General features: G+C 46.2%; 1 protein-coding gene across 4 annotated transcripts in view; it reads left to right on the top strand.

Moving 5' to 3' along the window:
- Nucleotides 1–21163, top strand: part of CSNK1G1 (casein kinase 1 gamma 1) — a 271112-nt gene extending 249949 nt beyond the window's left edge. For 3 of the 4 annotated variants that reach the window (XM_077829194.1, XM_077829195.1, XM_077829193.1), the window contains 2 exons: nucleotides 7830–7936; nucleotides 14490–18149. In XM_077829194.1, coding sequence (XP_077685320.1) covers nucleotides 7830–7936; nucleotides 14490–14544 — 162 coding nt within the window. In that variant the 3' untranslated portion in view covers nucleotides 14545–18149. Of the gene's footprint in view, nucleotides 1–7829; nucleotides 7937–14489; nucleotides 18150–20853 lie in introns of those variants that run through there. The other variant, XM_077829197.1, reaches the window with a different exon arrangement.
- Nucleotides 21164–22778: the final 1615 nt, after the last annotated feature.

Here is a 22778-nt window from a genome sequence, read left to right as displayed (position 1 = left end):
AGTAACAGTAGTAAACACTATAAAGGTTAACATTATGCACAACTCCGTAGTTCCGAATCAGTGGAAAAGAATTTTCTTTTTCATAAATCAGCTATCTCTTACTGCCTTCCAGCCTAGCTAAGATTAGCTTTATTACACTAGTGACAGGGAGGAATAAGTGCAAAATGCATTTAATGCGGCCTCCTCCTGGCCTCTATATCTAAAATGAAGGAACACAAGCCATTAAAGCATAAGGAGAGCCGTGTACCATCAATGCTCGTTTTAGTGGTGAACTGAATTCCTTCGTGGTTTTTAGCCATGGCTGTTAGGTGACAGCTGCTTGGCATGTTCAGTTCTGGTTTCTGTAACACACGCTGTGGCTTGGCCATATGAACTGGATGTATAGAAGTGAATGTGAGGAGATTTCTTCCATGGTGTGTGCCAGAACTGGAGGGAGTGAGAGAGGTCTGAGCCTTTGAGGAATTGAGCCTTGTTACTTTTTGAAAATTCTTCAGAAGCGTTATTCACATCGCACAGTGAACTAGTTTGTCCTTAATTCACGCTGATATAGGGAGGGTGTTTTACAAAAATGCTATTTGAATATTCAGTCATAAAGGATTGGTATGCTGGTTTGTGGAACTGCATGCTGTTCTTCTCCCTCCTACCTTCTATGTAGGGTACTATGTGCAGCACAGAGTAAACACTTGTCAAATGCCAAATACAGTTCTTCTACACACATGGTTATGATTATGCCATACAGAATCCTTTGCATCCTCCTTCAGGAGGTATTTTAAAGGTGTTGCTTCTCACCAGCCAAAATAGCTCATAGGATCTCTCACTGGCTGAAGAATGATTCTGAAGTGAAGTTATTTCCTAGAGCTCTCAGAATGCTGTAGAATCCCAATTGAAAGTGCAAACTACAGACTCTATTGAGAGAGTAATACCACCAGTAAATTAATCATTGCTTACGGAAGTCTCCTCCTGGGTAGGATGGTATTATTCTCCACATGCAGGTCTCAGCCAGACTGGCCATGACGTGACTCTTACGCTATATGGCATGCTTGTAAGTCCCCTTTCTAGGTGTGCACTAAGAGATTTATAAACTTTCAAGCTTCCCAAGAACTTGTGTGGAAAGACTGCTTGCAGCTTTAATACCAGTTCTTGCTGAGGTATAAATCTTTGCTGCTGATGCTTGTGTTTTATAGTCCAGCATTTTAGTGCATCTTTTCACTTAGAGAATTCTCTGGGCACCTGAGAAATTGAAAGCTGGGATGAGGAATTAGTGTCTGCAGGATATATGTGGCTCTGTTGTACATTGACTCAGCATTTGTCTAAACAAGGAAAATGTATAGACATACATTATACCACTACAGCTATACCAGTGGTATATCCTGGGTGGACACTTATTTCAGAATAAAAGTGCCGTTTTCCAGTTTAGCTTGTCTGTCTGAAAGTGATATAAGCTAAACTGAAAAAAGGCACTTTTACTCTGAAATAGGAGTGTCCACAGGAAGCATTATACCAGTATAGCTATACTGATATAATTGTACCAATATAGTTATGCCAGTAAATTTCCCTGTGTAGCCAACCCCTTAGTCACTGCAGCCTCTTAATCTCTGCAGAGACTTCCTCCATCATGTGGCCAACCCTTAAATCTCTACCTAATTTCGATTAAATCTCAGGACAAACTTCCCAACTGTAAGAACAGTAGGACAATGGAACAGACTGCCTTGGGAAGTTGTGGAAGCTGCTTCGCTGGAGATTTTCAAAAGAAGGCTGGATAGCCATGTGTCTTGGATGGTTTAGACTCTGTAAATCCTGCATCTTTCCCGGGATTAGACTAGATGACCCCTGCGGTCCCTTCTAGCCCTGTGATTCTACATTACCTGTTAGTGGAAATCAGAGCTGCTCCGCTGTGCCCATAAACATCATCTACTCTCATTCCTGTATCATGGCCACCTAAAGAGTTCCTCAACTGATGCCTGGTGATCTCTGGGTCTTCTAGGGGGTCAGTTTTTGAACAGCAGCTGTTTTTCCTGGAAGGAATTTGCCATGTGTGACATAGTAAATTGTTACTGGGTAAAAAACAAAGAGAAAACCCAAGCCCATTGAGAAGTTAGGCTTAATGAAAAGCATCTGCAGAAAGTTTAACTGCCCTAGGCCTGGTCTATGCTATAAAATTAGGTTGACATAAGCTACCTCGCATCGACCTAGTTGACACTTAAATTTGTCTCACACCAGGCTTCCCTTTCCATCGACATAGAAACACCACCTCTCTAAGCAGTGTTGAGCCATGGTTGATGTATTGAAGTTGAAGTAGCTTGAATGTAGATGCTACATAATCTGTGTCAACCGTAAGAGTCCTCTAGAAGTTGTTCCACAATGTCCGGCACTGATCACTCTGGGCACAGTTGTGAACTTCACTGCCCAGGAGTCACGGAGACCAGAAGGCCCCCCATCCTTTAAAGCCCTGCAGATTTTTAAAATGCCTTTTCCTGATTGTCCAGCTTGGTGAGCACACCTAGCAGCTCTCCACTGTTGCGTGCAACTGCCCAGCTGACCATGATGGTTACGTGCTCCAGACGTGCTCTGGCTTGAAGTAAACAGGACATATTGGATCTCCTGGGTCTGTGAGGAGAAGAGACTGTGCAAGCGCAGCTACAGACCAGCTGTAGAAACGTGGACATCTCAGAGTAGATTGCACAAGGGGTGCAGGAGAAGGAGTATAACAGGGATCAGCAGCAGTGCCATGTGAAAGCAAAGGAGCAGCGGCAGGCATACCAGAAGGTCACGGAGGCCTTTGATCCAGAGCCAAGCCACAGACCTGCCACATTTACAAAGAACATAATGCCATACTTGACAGAAACCCCACTGCCACCCCACATGCCACCATGGATACTTCTGAGGAGCCTGAGTCTCAGGCCCCTGACGTGAACAGTGAAGACGAGGAGGAGGAGGATGGGGGACATGCGACTGAGGGGTCTAGTTATGCCATGACCCAAGACCTGTTTCTGACTCCACTGCACTCCAGCCAGTCCTGGCAGTCAAGCAGGGGCAAGCTTGATGAAGGGGAAGGAAAAGTGTGTCACTTTATTTCCCATTACTCTGCTGGAACCCCCAACTTAGCAGAACACAGTTATCGACTTTTCATTAATTTACTGGTACTAGAAGAGGCAGCAGTACAATTAAGCCAGGTAACATTATCTGCTTTTCATTCCCCTGTACAGTTAGGCAGGGGGCCATGAAGAGCAGTTTATGTACCTAGGGATGTCTCTTGAATCCTCCTAAGAGATTTCAATGAAACTTTCATGCAGGTCCTTTGCAATCCTCTCCAGCAGTTTTCTGGGGATGGCAGCCTTATTTCTTCCTCCGCAGTAGGACGGTTTCCCGCACCAGTCAACAATAACTTCAGCAGACACCATTGCAGTACACAGGCTAGCAGCACACAGGCCAGGGTGGCTTCAGGACGCCAGCAGCAGCTGTGTTCTCTGTGCCTGCTACCCTCAGGATCCCCTGTGGAAAAAGTGCCAATATTCAGTGCCAATATCTTGTTACTCATCATTTCATGCAACTGAGCAATTCCTTCCTCATATCCCTCACCCCTGGCAGGCTATAGTCATCACAGCAGGATCTGTGCATGGAGCTGTGCACAAGCACTCCGAAGCAGAGGTGTCGATAAGCATGTCTTGTTTAAAACTTCAGGCATGCACAGGAAGGGAGATCTGTATCTTAACTTTCGCTTTTTGTTGTGACTTTGGTACCTCTGTGTTTTATCTGTAGCTGCTGCCATTGCAGCCTTCAAGGGATCCCCTCCACACTCTCAGAATGCCTGAGTCAGATAAGGAGGAGAAAGAAGAGGACTCGGATGACATGTTCAGCAAGATCCTGCAAGTCAGTGCTGCATCAGGCTGCCAGCAGAGGACCTGGAGGATGAATATTGCAGACAGCCTGGAGAAGGAAAGAGCTGAGAGGAGAAAGGCCCCAGAGTCAGAGGAAGTTGCACCAGTTTATAATGGGGCTTCTGCTGCAAACACAGATAATACAGGCTCCTGTGAATCTACAGTTTCAGTAGTCCCAGGCTTGCCTCCCTTTGCAGTCCATGGAGAACTCCAATATAGTATCTCCCTATTCCCCCCCCCTCCCCCAATATTTCACATGGCATCAGAGACCCCATCCCTACCCCTACTATGGCACACCAAGGGACAGTAAAGGTGACAAAGCTTCACATACGCTGATCTGTGAGAGCCACGGATGATGCGTGCGTAACCAAAATGGACATGAATGTTCCTTTCCTTTTGTTAAATTCTGTTACATTAAAATCCTACTAAATTTATTAATTTGCTTTTAACGTGCACAGAAGTTTTGAAGTGTGTTTGTTACTCAATAAAACTCTCTTGTTTGGAAAATAATTCATCTTTATTAGTTCCCAACATATGTTGCAGAATGACTGGTGGTATCAAAGGCATCCACTTACTTTACTGTGACACAGTTCACAGGATCAGTGATAAAGAGTGTAATAATCATAAATGTACAGCAAGCATCACAGAGGTACTTTGTCAGTGTTCTATTCATAGGTGTGCACCAAGCACTACACAATTCCTAAGAGGCCCCAAACTTCAGGCCTAGGTAGAGCACAGTCCACCACAACTGTGACTTGCCATTAAAGTGCTCTTTCAAAGCCTCTCTGAGCCATGTAGCTGCACACTGAGCTGTTATGATAGCCCTTGCATTGGGCTGTTCAAATTCAGCAGACATCTGCTCCACCTCCACCCCAGTGGCAACTTTTCCCCTTTGCCTCACAGATATTGTGCAGGACACAACAGGCAGATATAGCCATTGGGATATTTTTCTCACTAAGATCCAGTCTTTTGAGTAAACCATGCCATCCCCCTTTGTCTACCAAAAGTGCATTCAACTGTCATTTGGCACCTGCCGAGCCAATAGTTGAATCTTTCCTTCGTGCTGTCCAGGTGGCTGGTGTACAGCTTCATGAGCCAAGAGAGTAAGAGGTAGGTTGGATCCCACAGGATCACTGCTGGCATTTCAACATTGCCAATGGTAATCTGCTCGTCAGGAAAGAAAGTCCCTACTTGTAGCTTTCTGAACAGTCCTGTGTTCCTAAAGATGTGAGTGTCTTACACTTTCCCTGATGTTGGTAAAAGGTCCCCGGGGATCCAACAGCCCTTTCTGTTGATGTACTCTGTGGGAAGGCGGTCAGGTGCCAAAATAGAGAGATGTGTACACATCCCTGCTGCAGTTTGGGAACCCCTTTGCTGCAAATTCATCCACTATATCCTGCACATTGCTGAGAGTCACAGTCTTGCGTAACAGGAGATGATTAATTTGCATGAAAATGGCCCCCACAATGGCTTTTCCAACTCCAAAATGATTTCCCACTGACCGGTAGCAATCCAGCATTGCAGGTTTCCATCGTGCCATCACCACTCGCTTCTCCATTGTCCGTGCAGCTCTCATTTTGGTGTCTCTGCACTGGAGGGCTGGGGCGGGCTTGGTACACTGATCCTTGCACATCCGAGAGTTCTGCAGCTGTCATCCCAAGCCTCCGTTACATGTGATTCCACCAGCCAGTGCCCAGTTCTTGGGCCCAGAAGTGACATTCCACTGTTTGCAACTGCTCCTTGAGCACCACCAACAATCTTGAATTGGTTCTCATTATGTCCCACCGCAATCTGACCTCCAGGAAATCACCCTGTTTCCCATGGCTCTTCTTGCGACTCTGCAAATACTGAAGGATCAGTGTGTCTTGTGCTTGCAACACTCATGGCAAGAGTACAGAGCTGTGCAGGCTGCATGCTTCTCTCACAGATGGCAGACAGTGATGAGTCACATGTGGGTTTGTGGGATTTTCAAAATAGGTGCAAAAATTATGGAATAGAGATGACATTTTGGGGTGGAGAAAGTTGCATGATGGGAACTTGACCCCTTGCTCCCAGTCACCCCTGCACAACTCATTTCTGGACCACCATGCATTGCCAAAACTTCCAAACAGACAGTGCACTGGAAGGTGGCGAGTTGCACAGCAGGATGGTGCATCGCATGGTACACCGCACTGTGCTTTGACATAAGCACTCCTGGCAAATACACGCTGTGACAACACAAGGTGCCAAGTATGCACCTGCACAAGCAATATGCTAACTTACTACCTGTGGTGGCTTTGTGTCAATGTCACTTGCATCAGCAAAAGTTTGTAGTGTAGACATGCCCCTAGGAATTACAACTAGGGGATGGCCCTGCTGGCTTCAATTAACTACTAACCCTTAGCAAAACCTTCCAAGGCACGGGGGGGCTGAGGCCCTACATAAATCAGCTCATTCCAGAGTAGCAGCAGAAGAGGCAACACCAGAGAAGGCGTAAATAGCACCAGAGTCAGCATCTGCGGAGAAGCAACACTTGGGAAAGGCACTGAATTTGGAAGTGTTTAGGCACAGGTTGGGTGGGGCCTGCCACCCTCCACCCCACTTAATGTCTCTGGTGATCAGGTTATCCCAGCCCAACAGGAAGTACCTGGTAACACCATGAGTCCTGACATCTGACAGCAGCGTAGGCCACACTACTTCCCAGACTTGGTTATCACCATTACACCCTCAATCTCTAACTCTTCCTAAATGTGGGATAATAGCAAGTGGTAAGCATGGTACTTTGTCTTTGCCTTCTGACAAGGTAATAGGAGTGGGAGCAATCATACATCATTCACCACTTGGCCAGGATGTGTAGTCACTTCAAGAATCTGCAGTTATAGAGGTTTTCAGTAGTACTCAAGAGTCCTTGGTGCTTTCCAGATGAGTGTGGAGGGTCAACCAGTGTAGCTACAGTCTGGTCTTCAGTGAACCTGTTCCATAATCATTGTCATCATAGTTGCAGCTGCTGTAGTATGGTGACTGAGTTTCTCAGAACCTCCTCCTTGTTCTCCTGGCTACAGTATCTCGGACTCTTAGGAGCTGGAGAACTGGGTGCTTTAAAACCACCAATGGTGAGAATGGTTGAGCAGCATATGATGTGAATTATATGGAGGGAAATGGAAATTAGGGTTCAAGTACACACCTTGCCACAAGAAAATTATTTTAAGCAAAAGAATTCACTTCTCTGAGGAAAATGAGGTAGAGTATGTTCCCAAATCAGTTCCTCTGCCATCAGCAGCAGTGACAAGGGCAGAGGAGTTACTGACGCTCAGGCTCCTGGTGTACCATATTCAGACGGTGCCTTTATCAGTTTGGTATCCAAGTCCTAAGGAATCCATTTTGCCTCCACAAGATAACTTGCTACCTAGTGTCAAAACACTTAGACCTATTTTGTATTGACCTCTTCAGCTGTTTCTTAGCTGCTGGGAGTCAAAAGCTTGGGACTCAGGAGTTGGTGACTTTAGAAAAATCTGCTGTAAAAGTGTTTGGGGGGGAAATATTCAGCAGAAATGTCCCACGTAACCAGATATTACAAGGGCAGACGTAGGAGTCATGGGATGAAACGAGGAAAAATTTAGTTTGAATATAAGAGACACATTGCGGCGCAGCCTCCCAAAGGAAGCAATGGAAGTCCCATCATTTGATCCATTAAAAACAAGCACTGTGGAGAACGTATTGTAGAGAACAGGCCTACTTTGGCACTCAATCACTGCTGTGGGAAGTCTCATTGAATCCTACAGACTTCTAGGAGGGTGTACCGTGGCCAGAAGGAAGGAGTAAACAGTCGAAAGTGCCTTGTATTCATGCTGTAGGTTTCACATGTTCTTCCTACAGTATCCATTGTCGGGACAGACCTACCACTCAATTGTGAGCTGTTGACTAACCCTGCCAAAAGACTTCATTACTAGCTGCTTTTGTTTTGTGTTTCAGGTGGTGAGTTCGACTAATGGAGAATTGAATGTTGACGACCCAACAGGGGCACACTCCAATGCACCAATCACAGCACAGGCTGAGGTGGAAGTGGTGGAAGAAGCTAAGTATGTTTGCGTTACAAATAGGCTGTTTATTGATGTGGTTTTAAATCCTCTGTATTTGAAAGGAGTGAGGATTTTACCTGTTTAGATATTTGATGCTTGTATCCATAACTTTTCCTTGAATATCGCTGCTTTTTGCATGGTACCTCAGTGTTGCTGCTGCCTCTTTTCTCTATGATGCCTGGAGAATGTAACTTTTGGCCAGAGCATGCGTTGCAAACGAGATAGTGGTAAACAACAACGTGAAAATCGAATGTGAGACTCCTGGTGCACCTTCCCTGATCTGGAGGTGTCTCCTCTGCTCCTGCTGCGTGCACACAAACAGCTCAGCCCCGGGACAGTGAAGGAATTGTCAGTCTAGCAACATTGTATTCCTACCTGTGAGAGCTAGAGGCCATGTAGGCAGAGTGGTCTGAAAATAGCCCTTGCAGGGCTTTTGCCATGAATCTTCCCTAGTCCAGTCCGGTAGGTGCTGAATGAGGCTGAAACTGTAAATAGCCCTTCTGCCTGTGAGGCTAGTAAATCTCCCTTCGAGCTGCCAGCGTGGGGTAGCAGGATGTTCCCTCCATAGCTTGTCAGAAAATGGGGTGGGGTTGGGAGAGGGATTGCTGTCTTGGCCATTGTGCTTCTCTTGCATGTGTGCTGCCCTCCGGCACCACTGCGTGGCACTTTGCATGATCTTTGTTAAACAGGAGCTAGGACGTGGAGCCTGCTGTCCACTTGAGCGGCAGCCGAGTGCCTGCCCCCTCCTCGGAACCAGGAAGGGCTTTGAACCCCACTGAGTCACTGGAAGGGGGTTGAAGGCTCAGTCATGCCATGACAAAACTGACTTCCCCCACAGAGGGCTGAATGGCTCAGAGGCTGCCTTTGAACTGGCTCATGTGCCGAGAATTGCTCCATGATCTGGGCCAGAGCTGGGGGGCGGGGCGGGGGAATGGACATGCAGGGTCACATGCTCCCTAGATTTGCTGCTTGGCGTGTTCTGAGCAAGCTTATATGGACGGAGCATGCTCAGTAACACTGCCCTCACTCTGCCTCCCACTATTGGCAGGCACAGGTCATCTCTGATCTGGGCCACAATGTGGCTCAGTGGAATTCTTATCGCTCGGCAGGCATTGTGTTTCTTCGCCTTTGGGGTGGGGGGGACCTTTTGCTGGAAATGGATTGAAGGAGGATAAGAAACTGCCAGGCCTGGGTCATAAAGGCTTGAGGTGCAAAGCGTCTGTTGAGCTGGCTCCAACGCTAAGCACCAGTCTCACCCCTGCTATCCCTGAGAGTGAGTGGCTCTTTGTCATCGTCCATTCCTTTGACCCTTGGAAATCACTTCCACAGTGCCCGTGTCACCATTGACCCATGTGGGTAGTGAGCTACAATAATCATCTTGCAGTGAGGAGCCCTAGTAACATCTTTCTGTTCCCTTCCCAGCCAGGGGATCCAAGAGCTGAAGGGCTGTGTGCCTCCTGTAAGCTAGGCAGCTACAAAAGGGCAGCTTGCGGCATTGGCCACTGCCCAGTATGGACAGTGCAGCCAATAGGGACTATGGGTCCTAGCTGTCTTGATCGGAGAGACTATGCTGCATTGCTTGCTGGGATGTGTAGTCCGTGGCTACATCTCTAGTAGAGCAGAGTGGCTGCAGTCCTGTTATGCAAATTCCATAGATGTGGCCTTCAGCCTCCTGATGATTTGCCAACACAGCCCTCAGCTGTGCACAGATTGGGCCCCACCCCTAGCTTATGGCAAGATGTAAGAAAGGATCAGCAAGAGTTTCTTTGGGGCAGGGACTATCTTTTTGTTCTGTGTCTGTACAGCGCCTAGCACAGTGGGGGCCTGGGCCACCACTGGGACTCCTTGGTGCCACCACAGTACAAATAATCAGTATATCCTATTAGCCTGTCTTGGCATCAGCAGTAGTTTGCTTTATTGTGAGGAGGGACAATGGTGCCCTACACATCCCGTATGAGATGGTTAGGAGTTAGTTTCCCCTTTCCAGTCCCTAGGTTTGTGGTTTGAGTCTCTTTTTGGTGATCATGTGGCATTCCAGTGGAGACTCTCTTGTACTGGCTGATCTAGTCATGATTACCCGGTATAGACTACTGGGTTAGTGTTAATAAGCGAGATGTCCCCCCGTCTTTCCCTGCAAGTTGTCTCTGTCACACAAGTCCAAACTTGTCCTCCCTTCACTTATCTGAGTATGTCAGGAGGCTGGAGGTCTTGTGGACACAGGCAACCTGAAATGTGCTCCCAGTTGGCCTGGTGCTACTGTTCTGTAGTAAGATGGGCCACTCAGAGGGAGGGCCAGGGCTAGCTGAATTGCCTGGCTCACTGCCAGTTTTTGAGGTAGCATGTTGGGAAAAGTGGGGCTGTGTCTCACCTCTCTACATCTGTGGGCAAGCAGGGAGAGCCAGAGCAAATGCTGCAGACTCTGCTTGTGGTGTAAGTGAATGAAGGGGCTCCCTCTCTCCGGCAGCTGTGGTCAACATGGCATCTCATCCAGGCCATAAGCCCTTGTCTGACTGTCTGTAGTTTGGGTCCCCTTCCTGGTGGGCCAGCCACGCTCTCAGCCACAGACTTCCCTGATGGCTATTCCTTGTTGACACTCTGATGTCCCAGTATGTTTATCCCAGGCAACAGGACAGTGAAAACACATCCTACTTCTCAGCAGTGACTTGTCAGGGTATCTCTTGCAATGAGCTGTGGGGGCTCAGATGGAATAGGGAATAGAGAGGGTGGGTGGGCAAGGCATATGTGTCTGCCGATCTGCACTGCATGTTTGCATGGCTCGCAGTGACATGCTTTCATCCCACCTCTGTGAACTAATTGCTCTTTCTTCCTTTCTGTGTTTTTCTCTCTACACACTCTCTGTAGCTGCCTGAAAATGCTCAACTTGTGGTGAGTCCCTCTCTCCAGTCCCTGGGCAAGGGGGAGCGGACCAGACTAGACTGGGATTGGCAAAATCAAACCAACCAAAACAGTGTAATAGCCGCACAAGTTAGAAATCCAACCCAGTGCAGCTATTGCTATTACAAGGGTGGGGAACACATGCAGGATGGGCTTGTGTGTGTGAGAGGAGGCCGCAGTAGGCCAAGCAATTGAACTAATCTTTGGACTGATCCATTGAAAGCTAAAAAAATTTCTCTTCCTTTATCTGTTCAGCTTAATGTATTCACCAAACATGCGAGTGTATGAGCAGATAATGTCTAAAGGAGTTAGGCAGAGTCCGAACCAGGCTGAAAAATCCCTCACGGGAATTCCTCACAACAGATGGTTCTGCATGGAAAGCTGTGTACACCATGCCCGTCTCCTGGGAGCAGTGTGCGTGTGGCTCTTTCCTTGGGAGCCTTGCTTATATGAAAGTGAGCAGGGCAGGGTTCCCATCAACAGATGCGGTGGTCTAGAGCCATGGTCCTCAACCTCTTCCATATTGGGACCTCTGCCTCCTAGCTGGGACCTTCCTCTCATTTGGCAATCTGGGAAGGGCATGGTGGTTATGGCCCACAGGCTGAGAACCCCTGATCTTGCTCCAGGTTGATGGGGAGGAGGTGGTTGCCTTCAAGAAAGTTTCTGCAGCTCAAGGACTGAGGGGGAAAGACCAGGGTTTTCATCTAGGGGGGCATGCAGGCTGGAGTAGCTGCTTTCTGAGCCTGCTGTTGGTGTTATGCTCTTCCCCTTTATCACCATTATCCTTGAGTTCCAGGGGGACCCTAAATAGTAACACTCAGCACTTTTATAGTGTGGAGTGCTTTCCGAGCGCTAGCTAAACTGTAATCCTCAGGACACCCCTTTGAGGGGGACATGAACCCCTGGTTTTACAGATGGGGAAACTGAGGCGCAGAAGTGAAGTGAGTTGTCTTAGATAATACAGAAGATCAGTGGCAGAGTCAAGGATAAAATCCAGGAGTTCTAGGCTCTCAGTCCACTCGTTCATCTAGCCTCACGGTGGGTTTTGAGAGAGCCCATGTTCAGCTACAGAGACAGGAGTAGAATGTAGGAAGTTTAAATCTCACAGCCCCATGTGTGGTGAAGAATGTCCCTGCGTGGTGGCAGACTGGTCCTTCTCTGCCCTCCTCTCTACTGGCACTGCCTCCAGTACCGCTGGCATCTCTTTGGCTTCTCTGTGTGTCGTACTCTGGGGCTGTTCTTAAACATTGCACGCACAAAGGTCACATTCTGTATAATTGTCAGCCTGTCTTATTCTTTTATTTTGTTGTTTCTGCCTCTGCCTGTGTTAACAACTCTCAGGACTTCCTTTCCTGAACCCTTCCAAACTGAGCAAAGGGGCCCTCTGTCTGAGCAACAGGGGCCAAAAGAGAGCAAAGGAATCACCAAGGAAAGAGATGGCTAAAAAGAGCAACTAGAAATCAGTTAGGCCCTTCAAATCTGGGGTAGAGAGTGAATCTTGGCCTTGGTTCTCCTTCCCTGATCAGATACATGTGTTCGGTAATCCCTCAGACATACTCCTGTCCTGTTTCTCACCATGACAGTTCCCTTCTCCTTTTACTAGTGCCTGAGTCCTGAAGGAAGGTGGTTACTGTGGGAGGAAAATAGAGTGCTACTGGATGGTTAAAATGAGTGAGTGCACGTGGGTGGCTCAGGACACTGGGGTACAGAACACTTCACCAGGAGGAAATTCTCTAGCCTGTGTTATGCAGGAGATCAGATGAGATGTCCCCTCTGGCCTTCCAATTTATGAACCTCTAGGGGTCTCATTCAAAACCAGCTTAGGGTGGTAGTGACCAAAGTCATTACCCATCTGATGGCTATCCAGGACCTATGTGAAATCATTCATTTGCTAGTGACAGGATATTCATGTCACATGTTCACCACCCCACTCCATAACTGACCCTCCCATGGGAAATCTCTGGAGGGAAGCTAAGGATAAGCCATGGAGACCGAATTGCCCATCACCCTTAGAGGTGATTGCTGCTGGCTAGGGCTGAGGCACATAAGCAGGCATTGTGTATGTACACTTGCCTTCTTGTTGCCATCTCTATATCTGCTCATGGCTGCATGGAGGGTATCGCTCTCCCGGGCTGCCAGTCTAGCACCTCTCACTAGCAGTAAGTGTGCTTAATAAGGAAATTAAGTAGTTATTCCTCATTTTCAATCACCTGTAATTGGGCTGAGACAGGAGAGGACACGCACTCCTCAGGGGCAGTAGTGTATATTTCAGCTCTCAGATAAATACCAGTATTAAAAGCTTGTTTAGAGCCACCACTGACCCAATAGCAAATGAGTCTGCCTGCAGATGCTGCTGCCATTCTGTGGCATAGCTTCTCAATGTCTTTGCTCTTGTGTGCTTGTTAGAGGTATTTGCATGAAAACGGGATTTTTGCATACCTCTCTGCCTGTTCCTTATTCTTCTCCTCCCTCCTCAAAGGCCATAATCCTAATATCACAACTGGTCACTGAGGAAATGGTTGTGATGTCATGGGGAAGAAGATAAGCAGTACAGGAGCAGGTGAACTTGCTAAGTACAAAGATCTTTCCATGCAGATGTTCCTGACACTAGAACCTGAATACAGAGTTGTCTTTAAATACCATGTAATTCCTGAGGAACCACCTGGAGCTGACAGACTGGGTGACTCATTTTAGTATATTCCACAAATGAAACCTCCATCTTTCAAGGATCAGCTTTGAAGGGTGTTTATTTCACACCACCTCTATCTCCATCATCCCATGGTTTTGCCTCCCTGTTCACTGTCACTGTTAGCCTTCTCTGTCCCAGATCAGGGAAGAAGCAGGGGTTGTATATTTGTAGACTAAACTATTGGTCTTTAAACTGAAACTGTTATTACTTACCATCAGTCAAGGGTTCAGTAAAGGAAGCTGGCCCCCAATCAGATCCTTTCAGAACTAGTCCTTTTCAGCTTACCATGAGCAGTTTAGAAACACAGCACATCATGTGATTGGAAATATTTAGTCAGGCCTGGCTCAAACCATTCCAGCACCTTTTAGAGCACAGTCAATTAGTAGTTTTGGGCAGAGGGAAACAGCCCGTTAGTGTATCTCACCTGTTTCCTTCACTCCCAGCAACTGGAGAGCCCTGTTCTGCTGCAAGACTTCATCTGCCTTCCTGTTGGCTATTGTGCCTTATTTCCTTGTTCCCAGTTAATTTCCTTGGGGCAGGGACCGTGGCTTCATACAGCATCTGGCACAACCAGTCCCTGATCCTGAGCATGGCCTTTGGGCATCAGCAAAACATAAATAATAACGATCAGTTGAACCTCCTCTTCCATAAGAGCAAATCCCAGTGTGTGAAAGCACCTGGATACCTGCCTTTATGGTGATCCATTGGCCCTTGTCTGAGCACAGTACTGCTGCCCTTTCTATTGTGGGCTAGACTGGTCTGCTGCTGGCCTCGTGGACTTTCCTTCTATTGGAGGAGGTGTTGGTAGGTCTGTTTTGTCCTTAGTGCTGGACATGTTGAGATCCCATTGCATGTACTCTGAATGAAGGGAAGAAGCCCACCCTGTGCAGTTCATGGAAGTCAGGTGGCGGGGGGCCTGCTGTAGGGTCTAGTCCACTCTACTGACTTGCTGTGTTCTTTGTGCTCCAGGTGCTGCTGCTTCTTTAAGAGGAAAAGGAAGAAGACTGCCCAGCGTCACAAATGACAGGTGCCTCCTGGGTTCTTGTAGGAACTCCAGCTACAGCTCCTGCCGTGTCTTACTGAAAGGAGCTTCTCTCTAGGGGGAGGAGGCGGCGTAGGAGGAAGAGAAACAAGTGACATTTTAAACCAAAAAGAGAGAAGAAAATAGTTCCAAAACAAACCGCTCTGGGGTGGATCTGCTCCATGGTTTCCTCATTCGCTCCAAGCCTGAAGCTCCTTTTGGGATCAGGACTGCAGCTGGCTCAGGCCTTGGTTGCCCAGTGGGCAGGTGGGCTGGCTGGCTGACCCTCCTTCCCATTGTTTACGGCAGAAGGCATCATTCACACAAACCTGAGAACTATGCTTTGTTTCCTGCTCACTTTACTCCCCCTCACACTCTCTCTGCCCATCCATCCTCCTCCCTCCCAAATGGAAATACCCCTGGTAGGCTTCTTTGGCTAAGGGGAGGTGATAGGTGGTTGTCTGAGCAGGAAAGACATGTGGGAGAAGGTCCTGGCTGGTATGAGGCAATTTCTCCCCCAAGTCCCTTTCAGCATCAGCCTGTACTGCCAGCCTGGCCAGGTACAGCAGTGGGACGTAGGCTCCCTCCTAGGCTCCTTGGGAACAGTTATACTGTAGCGTGAGACTTGCAATCTACTGTTCCAGTCCCTTAGGTTCTCTGGCTTCCTTGTTCGCTCCCTTCTCCAAATGGTAACAGAGCAGTGCGGATTGTTTTAAAGAAACGGACATTGTTGCACTTTTTATTATTTTTTAGCATTACAGATGCATATTGTGTCTGTAGATTTTTCGCATGGACAAGTGATGCCGGCACAGACAGACATTCAGCTTGGAATGTGGAGGGGTGCAAAGAATGTCCTCAACAGAGGGTTTGCTTGCAACATCCAGAAAACCCTAAAGCTAATCACCTATTGTTGGTCATGCGCTGAGAGAAACCTACTTGAATTTTGAATCACCCTTTGTAGCTGCCAGTGAATGTCCCTACCATGGTTTCCTACTTGGTGCCTGACATAACCAGCCTGGAGTTGGGGGGGCACTAGCTTTCTGTTGGAGCAGGGAGAGGCATCAGCCTTGCTGAGCTGGAGGAGTTTTCTCTGGGTAGACAAGCAGATATGGATTACATAACTGAAAACCTGATGTTTCCCGAACTGCAGATATTTTATATGGCAGGGTGGCCGCCTAACCTTCTCAGATGGTTTCTGGGAGGTTGATTATGGAGTAAGCACCTTCCTTTCAATTTACTAAATAGTCTACAATGGAAGTGTTTGAGAGAGCAAAGGTACCCAAGCAGGGAATGGACACTTAACTGCCTTACAGTGAGTGCATCTGCAGGTGGCCAGATAAGCTACTCAAATCAGACTTTATGTAGGTTTCAGTGTGCTCTACAAGCTGCCTAGGCCTGAGTGCAAGCTCAGAGGTCTGTCTGTGGGGCCTGGAGCACACACCATGCAGTTCTCCCTGTAGTGGGAGCTAAGGTCTTTTTAACACACCATTCTTGAGTCAAACCATTATTTAGCAAAGGGCTTAGGGCACTTTGCACATGAACTCTCATATCCCAATGTAAGGATTGCTGAGCTCTGAAGAGGCAGCTGCAGTTACTCCTCGGGGGAATTGTGTGGGGTCTGTGTGGCAAAGGTTTACAAGAGCTAAAGAAGCTTTTTTGTGGAGGCTAGGAATTGGTTCCTTTTTGCCTGTTTGCATATCACATCAGCATGGGATCAGACCCCTCATTTCAGGGGATGTAGTTGTCATGTAATTAGGGCTCTCCCACCCCAGTGCTTGAATTACATTCAGAGGCAGAGTACAGAGGTTCTAATACACCATCTCTTCAAAATGGTGGTCCAGCTGCCTCTGAGTGCATGTAGTGACATGCACTGAAAGGGAAGCGATGGGAAGAAGCAGGGAAGGAGTGTTTGTTTCAGGGGTGGGCAGAGACTCCCTCCCCCTTCAGGCAGAGCAGCAGTAAGGCAGGCGAGCACGCTGCTTCAGTTCAGTGGTTAGGATTTTTAGCTTGAAACTCAGCCCCTTTTTCTATCGTGAGGATTCTGCTCTCCCAGAGAATCCCTTTGGGGTGTTTCTCAGCTGCTAGCCATTTTCTGCTGGGATCTTAATGCCTTATCCAAATGAAAAGAAAGCAGATATAGCCAAGCGTTTTGCTGCTCTTTCCTCTCTCTGCCACTGGGGTGAAGTTAAGCTGGGGGCTAGCTTGCTCTTCATTCACTAACCCACCAAGAGATTTGTAAACCCACCTTTTTAATTCTGCAAGAACTTTTCCGTTAAGTGTAACAAGTGGGGTGCAAAAGGAAAGGGCTTTCCATTCCCCATGAGTGTGGCTGCTTGGACTCCCTAACCCTTTTTCTTTCTCCCAAGGAGAGGAGGGTAGGGGACATTTAATCACTTAGTTTTGTCGCTCTGCCTCTTCCTGAACTCTTCTACTGCTGTTGACTTTCTAAGAAGTCAGGTTGTTTGAAATGAGCATTTCCTCATACCCTCACCATAGGAAACCATGGTTCGGCATCTTGGGGGGAGGGAGGCGCAGGAATTTGTGGGGAGAAAGCAGTTGTATGCTCCCAGCTCTCCAGATTGTACTGGGCCCTGAGACACAAGCATTGCTGCCCTCCTAAGCCCCATTAAGTGCCTGTCACCAAAACTCAGAGGAGAAACTCAATTCCTTCTGCATTTCCTGACATTGTTCAGTCATTCCTAACTATTTCCAATCAGGGAGTAGCTTGTAGTTTGCAAAGTATGTATGGGGAGGGAAGTGTCTCTGCATTTTTTTGTTTTTGTTTTTGTTCTTAAATATTATTTTTAAGTAAGTGAATGTATTTGATTGGTAGAAATTTTCCCTTGTTTTTAAGTGGGTCAGTTTGAAAGCTATTTCATGTTGACCACGCTAGTGCTTTGCTCTGGGGAGTTGATGTTCTTTTAATCCTATGATGATGTATATGAAGGGGAGAGAATGTATCTCCCCAAGGCATGCTGGTAATGCTCAATTATACCAAGCCCTCTTGCACTATAGTCACACATTGGACTCTTCAGAAGGGCAAAGGATGTAAAAAGCGGGTAAACAGTAAATCCTATTCTAAGGAAACTATTCGAACCCATAAAGTTCAAGAAGTGACTGGTGATAAAAACCAGATCGAGCGGGCCATCTTACAGTAGGAATTAGAGCATTAAACCCACCTACATTAATTCCCTGCCTCTCCTCCCCACTGGAAACTAATATATTAGTTGGTATATACCTGCATACTTCCAAGAAAATGAGAGGAGAGAATCTCAGATCACAGCTGGTCAGTGGAGCTGCTGCGCAGGAGCATCATCTGGCTGTCCTATGCTTCCTTCGCATGGCCTAATACTACAGCTGGATTTCCAGATGTGGTTCCCCTGCAGCAGGGACCCACCAATGTTCCATTGCAGTCTCCTGAGGTCTCAAGTGAGGTTTTCAATAAAATTTTGCACTGCTGTATTGAACTCCATGTATAGATGTAATTATTACCCCTTCCTGAGAACACTTACTTATGGATGTTTTCTTTGCTTCAATCTGGGCTCTCTTGGTAACCCTTCCATCCTGTATTAAAGAACCTCTGAAACCCTCTTCGAGGGGACCATGTACAGTGTGGGAGCTTTTGAAATTCTTTTTATTTCTTTAAAGCCATGAACAGTCCAGCCTTATGCAGCTTGGTTAAGGAATGCTGGAACTAACCCTCTTCTCCGCACACTTCCCCTGTCCCACTTCCCTGATAAAAGAAAGCAGGCACCATCACTGGTGACTTTGCTGTCTGTTGTTTGGACACAAATGGATGTGAACTAATCAAAAATGTGCTAACCACATGCAGCATAATCAGTAGTCCTTTTGTATATCAACTACAGTGTGGCAAAACATCAAATGTGTCTTCCCCAAATGGCAAGGGCATGACCTACTCCTGCCTCCTGGCCAGTACACTACAGAAAGGCTGTACCACTACATCAACTGAAAATTCAGCAGCAGCTCTCACTTTAGCTGAACTCTGGAGTTATGCTCAGACCACATCAGAATCTAAGCAGAACATAACATCAGCATGTTGTGTGCAACCTTGTGAAACCCCAGTCCATGAGGGAGGGTGGGAATGATTTGCACTCATGTTGAGCATTGTCTTCCTCATTGTCTGTCCATAATTTAGCTGCTCTGTTGTGTGTAAAGTGGGGGACAGGTGCTTGTGAACCAGATATCTAGTAAGCAATGCTTGGGTAGTTGAAATGAATCAACTAATCTGCTGAACTGCCATGATCAAGAGGTTTCCAGCATGCAAATAGCAATTGCTTATTTATTCTCAGTACAGTTGGAAAAAATGCATTAAAGCAGCTGCTCTTTATTAGCCAAAAGAAGCATCTTCTAAAAGTAGCTTTCAGTATACTTAAACAGAAAAAGCACATATAGCATTCTGTCCGTGATGATTCTCAGTGTTAGTAACTGCTTAATGCCAGGGTCTGCTTAGCTGGAAACCTTACTCCTACTTGATCACAACCTTCAAAGTAATCACTCTTTTAGCATGAACTGTATCACCTAGTTTCCAGAATCACTGCTCCCAGGAGCACTAGTGCTCTTTGAGAAGGAAAAGAAACCTCAAAATGTCTTTCCCCTGGCCCTTTAAAACATCTATATGAGGCCATCTCCTCTTTTGTGGTTTGATTGTTTCCAGTAACCAATTAGCAAGCAGTAACTTCATAGTATTCCATTTTGACTTAGGATTCTGACATGAGTAACATGCCTGGGTCCCTGAGCTTGTTGCATGGCATCTGTTAATAAAGAGCAAGCTGGAGACTGCTGAGCTGAGCCCTCCCTTGGTAGTGCTTGTTATTTCAGATTGTGTTTTGGAGGGAGTGCTGTTTGAACACCTAAGAACAGTGTCCATACAGCCATAGCTGCCATCCTGTTTTCCCCTGCAAACCAGCATGTGTGAGAGAGAGAGGGACAGAGAGTGCTAAACGCACCATAAATGGGGAAACTTTACTTTTCCACAATACCACTGAAGGTTTCAGGGAAAGTCTTGAATGCGGGTGCCAACTGCCAGCTCCATCTCTTTGTCAAGAACGGTTGGTTTGAAAGTGAAGTTTCAGTTACCAACTTCTAGGTGAGCATTCCCCTCTGCAGGGTGCTTGCAATTTGCACAGTGTTTGGCGGTACCGTGCCCTAGGACTCTTACTGTACTTGAGTGAGTACGTGGTTTTAAAGTGTTGGGTGTTTTCAGTTACATTTCCAGGTAACTGACTGCAACAGAACTGGTTTCTCAGGCTTCAGTTTAATAGTTGTACAGTATAGGTGATAGATACTGATTCAGATCTATTTGAATAGAGAACATGAAAAATGTATTCCCCACATCCAAAAGGAAACCCACTCCAGTATTTGTGTGTAAAGGTGTGTGTGAAGCTGGGCTAAAGAGTCTGAAATAACAGTGAACACTTCTCTGTGGGTTTCTAGTTTGGTTGACCAAACTTCATATTTTAAAGAGACTTCAAACTCTCTGACCAAGATTTTTTTTCCTTTCTCACTCCTCTCCCTACCTTTCTGGGGCAGTCCCAACATGCTCTTTAGTACATCACAAGTATTTTCACGGCAAGAGATCAGAGCCTTGGGACCTCACTGAATTAATACCAATTGAAGTAAGGGCCTAGTTCTGATCGCCAAGAGTAGGGAGAAACCACCCAGAAAAGGGACAGTTCTCTGTTATGTCTTTGGCCTGCCCAAATCACAGGTGCAAGCCAAGCCAGGAGGAATACAGGCAGGACAAGGCTTTAAAAGACATGTCTAATCCTTTTGGGAGTGTCTCAGGAAAATTATCTTCACAGTAGATGCTCGTTTCCCACCTGTATAGCTCTAGCTGCACAGTGCAAACAACTCTGAGAACCTTGGTTTTTCCAAGTGTTCTTGTAAGAAAACAAGTGACAAGTTCTCTCTTCCCAAATTAGAACAGCAAGCTGGTACTGATAAAGTCTTACTTGTAATTATGAGACAGAGAGAAGAATATCCTCTGGGAACATGTAGATTATACCAAATACATTATAAACCACAAATCCCCAAATAAAAAATACTGTCAAGTGATTAATTCCCACTGGAAACTTTACAAGCTATAATTTATTTTGTCTATTACTTTAATTTAGCCCTTTGTACTTCTGAGGGAATGTTAATTGCAACTTTTTTTTACTGTAAAATACATGAAAATCAGCTGTGGAAATCATTTTTTAAATATTGCGTGGATGTCTGATTCTTGTTTAAAATGCCTCGAGTTTTTTATCTTTTGTTTTAAATATGTAATGCAATGTTTTATTCATATTTCAGGCACTGGTCTCAAAGCTCAGCTGTGAACATGGAACTTGTAGTATTTTTTAACATGAATGTCAATTTAAAATGTGTTTGAAATGGTTCAACCAGGATAAGGGCTTATATCATGGGGAAGACCCCTCCAAGGGGAGCTCCTTTCCATCAAGAAAATGGGTCCTGCTTACTGTTGGTTTCTCTTTCTGATTTGCCCATTTATTGGGGCATCATGAGAAACACAACAAATGTGATCTTTAATTACCCCCCTTCCCCTTTTGGGGGGCAGGGGCTCCCGTTTGCACCCTTTTTGTATGTAAAATAAAATGTCTTACCTTTACTCTCTGTTCCCACTCTTTAGTCTTTTATAAAGTTTGATATGTGCATTCAGGATCCAATATGGGCCAACTTTCCCATTTGAAATATCAGGCAAATGGAGGCAGCTGCTCCTGTGGTGCAAAGCTTGTATGCACTGTTGATCAGTAGCAACAAGGGAGTATGCTTACCCCAACCAGACAAATACCAGTAGGACCAAATACCTACCAGTCTCACTCTTCTCCAGAGGAAGTGTTCATCTGAAAAATTTAAATGTAATACATAGCTTTGGAAAATAGCATGAAAACTTTAGTGCAGGCAAAAAAATCTAGTAGCTAGGCAGACCACCCTATTACCATTAGCAGCCCATCATAGTGCTCAAAGCGACCTGAATAGCAAACTCTCCTTTTCCCTGATCACTTTTGCTCCTTCATGAGAGTTACATAGGGCCCCTAAAGACCATCACACTCTCACAGGACACTTGGGTTAGGTGGACTGATGACAGGATCTCAGCATGCTGCTCAGTTGCCCTAGTGCTTCAGTTGTTGTTGATGCCTCAAGATGGGGGCAGATCTTGAGCTTCCTGCTGCTGAGGTAGTTTAGAGGTCATTCCATTGCAAAGGCACAAATTATTCTGAGCCCCTTCTAACAGGGCCTTAGGGACCTCTGTATACAAGTGCTTTCCTGCTTTTATATTTCTTAACATTTTTGGGTTCTATGTTGTCAGTGAAAATTAAACATGTTGTTTTGGGGTTTCTCCTCTAGATACATGTAAGGCTACTTCCAGTGATGTCATCCTGCATTTCAGTTGTACTTACAGCTGAAGGTACCCAAACAAAGGAAAAGCTAAAGGCCCAGACATGCTTCCTGCCTGCTGTACTAGTATTTTACAATAGGTTAGAGAGAGACATGTGATGTTTGATTCCAAAAATGTTTGGGTCTTTTCTGCTAACACATGAGACCATCACACCTTAAATCCTACTTTAAAGAAGGCCTTTGAATATGGTGAAGTATTTGCTGAGCTGGGATTCCATCCACCTGTGCAGCTCTGGCAGTGTGTCCCCTACAGCATGGTAGTGCACCCCAGTATGGGAAAAGGCTGGGTTTAGAGTGCTGGGCTCCAGGAGTGATTCTCTGCTCTAAGTTTCAGAGGGGTAGCAGTGTTAGTTTGTACCCACAAAAACAACAAGGAGTCCAGAGTCAATCGTCCTGGACATCCAATAGCAGATTTAAAAGTAGCCATCCTTCAACAAAAAAACTTCAAAAACAGACTTCAAAGAGAAACTGCAGAGCTACAATTCATTTGCAAATTTAACACTATTAATTTGGGCTTGAATAGGTACTGGAAGTGGCTGGCTCACTACAAAAGCAATTTTCCCTCTCTTGGTATTGATACCTCCTCACCAATTATTGGGAGTGGACCACATCCACCCTGATTGAATTGACCTTGTCAACACTGGTTCTCCATTTATAAGGTAACTCCCTTCTCTTCATGTGTCAGTATATTTATGCCTGCATCTGTAATTTCCACTCCATGCACCTGAAGAAGTGGGTTTTTTACCCACAAAAGCTTATGCACAAATAAATCTGTTAGTTTTAAAGTGCCACCAAACTCCTCGTTGTCTCTGCTGTAA

Source organism: Eretmochelys imbricata, chromosome 10 (genome assembly GCF_965152235.1).
Source record: "Eretmochelys imbricata isolate rEreImb1 chromosome 10, rEreImb1.hap1, whole genome shotgun sequence".
Lineage (NCBI taxonomy): Eukaryota > Metazoa > Chordata > Testudines > Cheloniidae > Eretmochelys > Eretmochelys imbricata.
The sequence above is the reverse complement of the archived record's forward strand: the minus strand, read 5'-3'. Positions and strand labels throughout refer to the sequence as shown.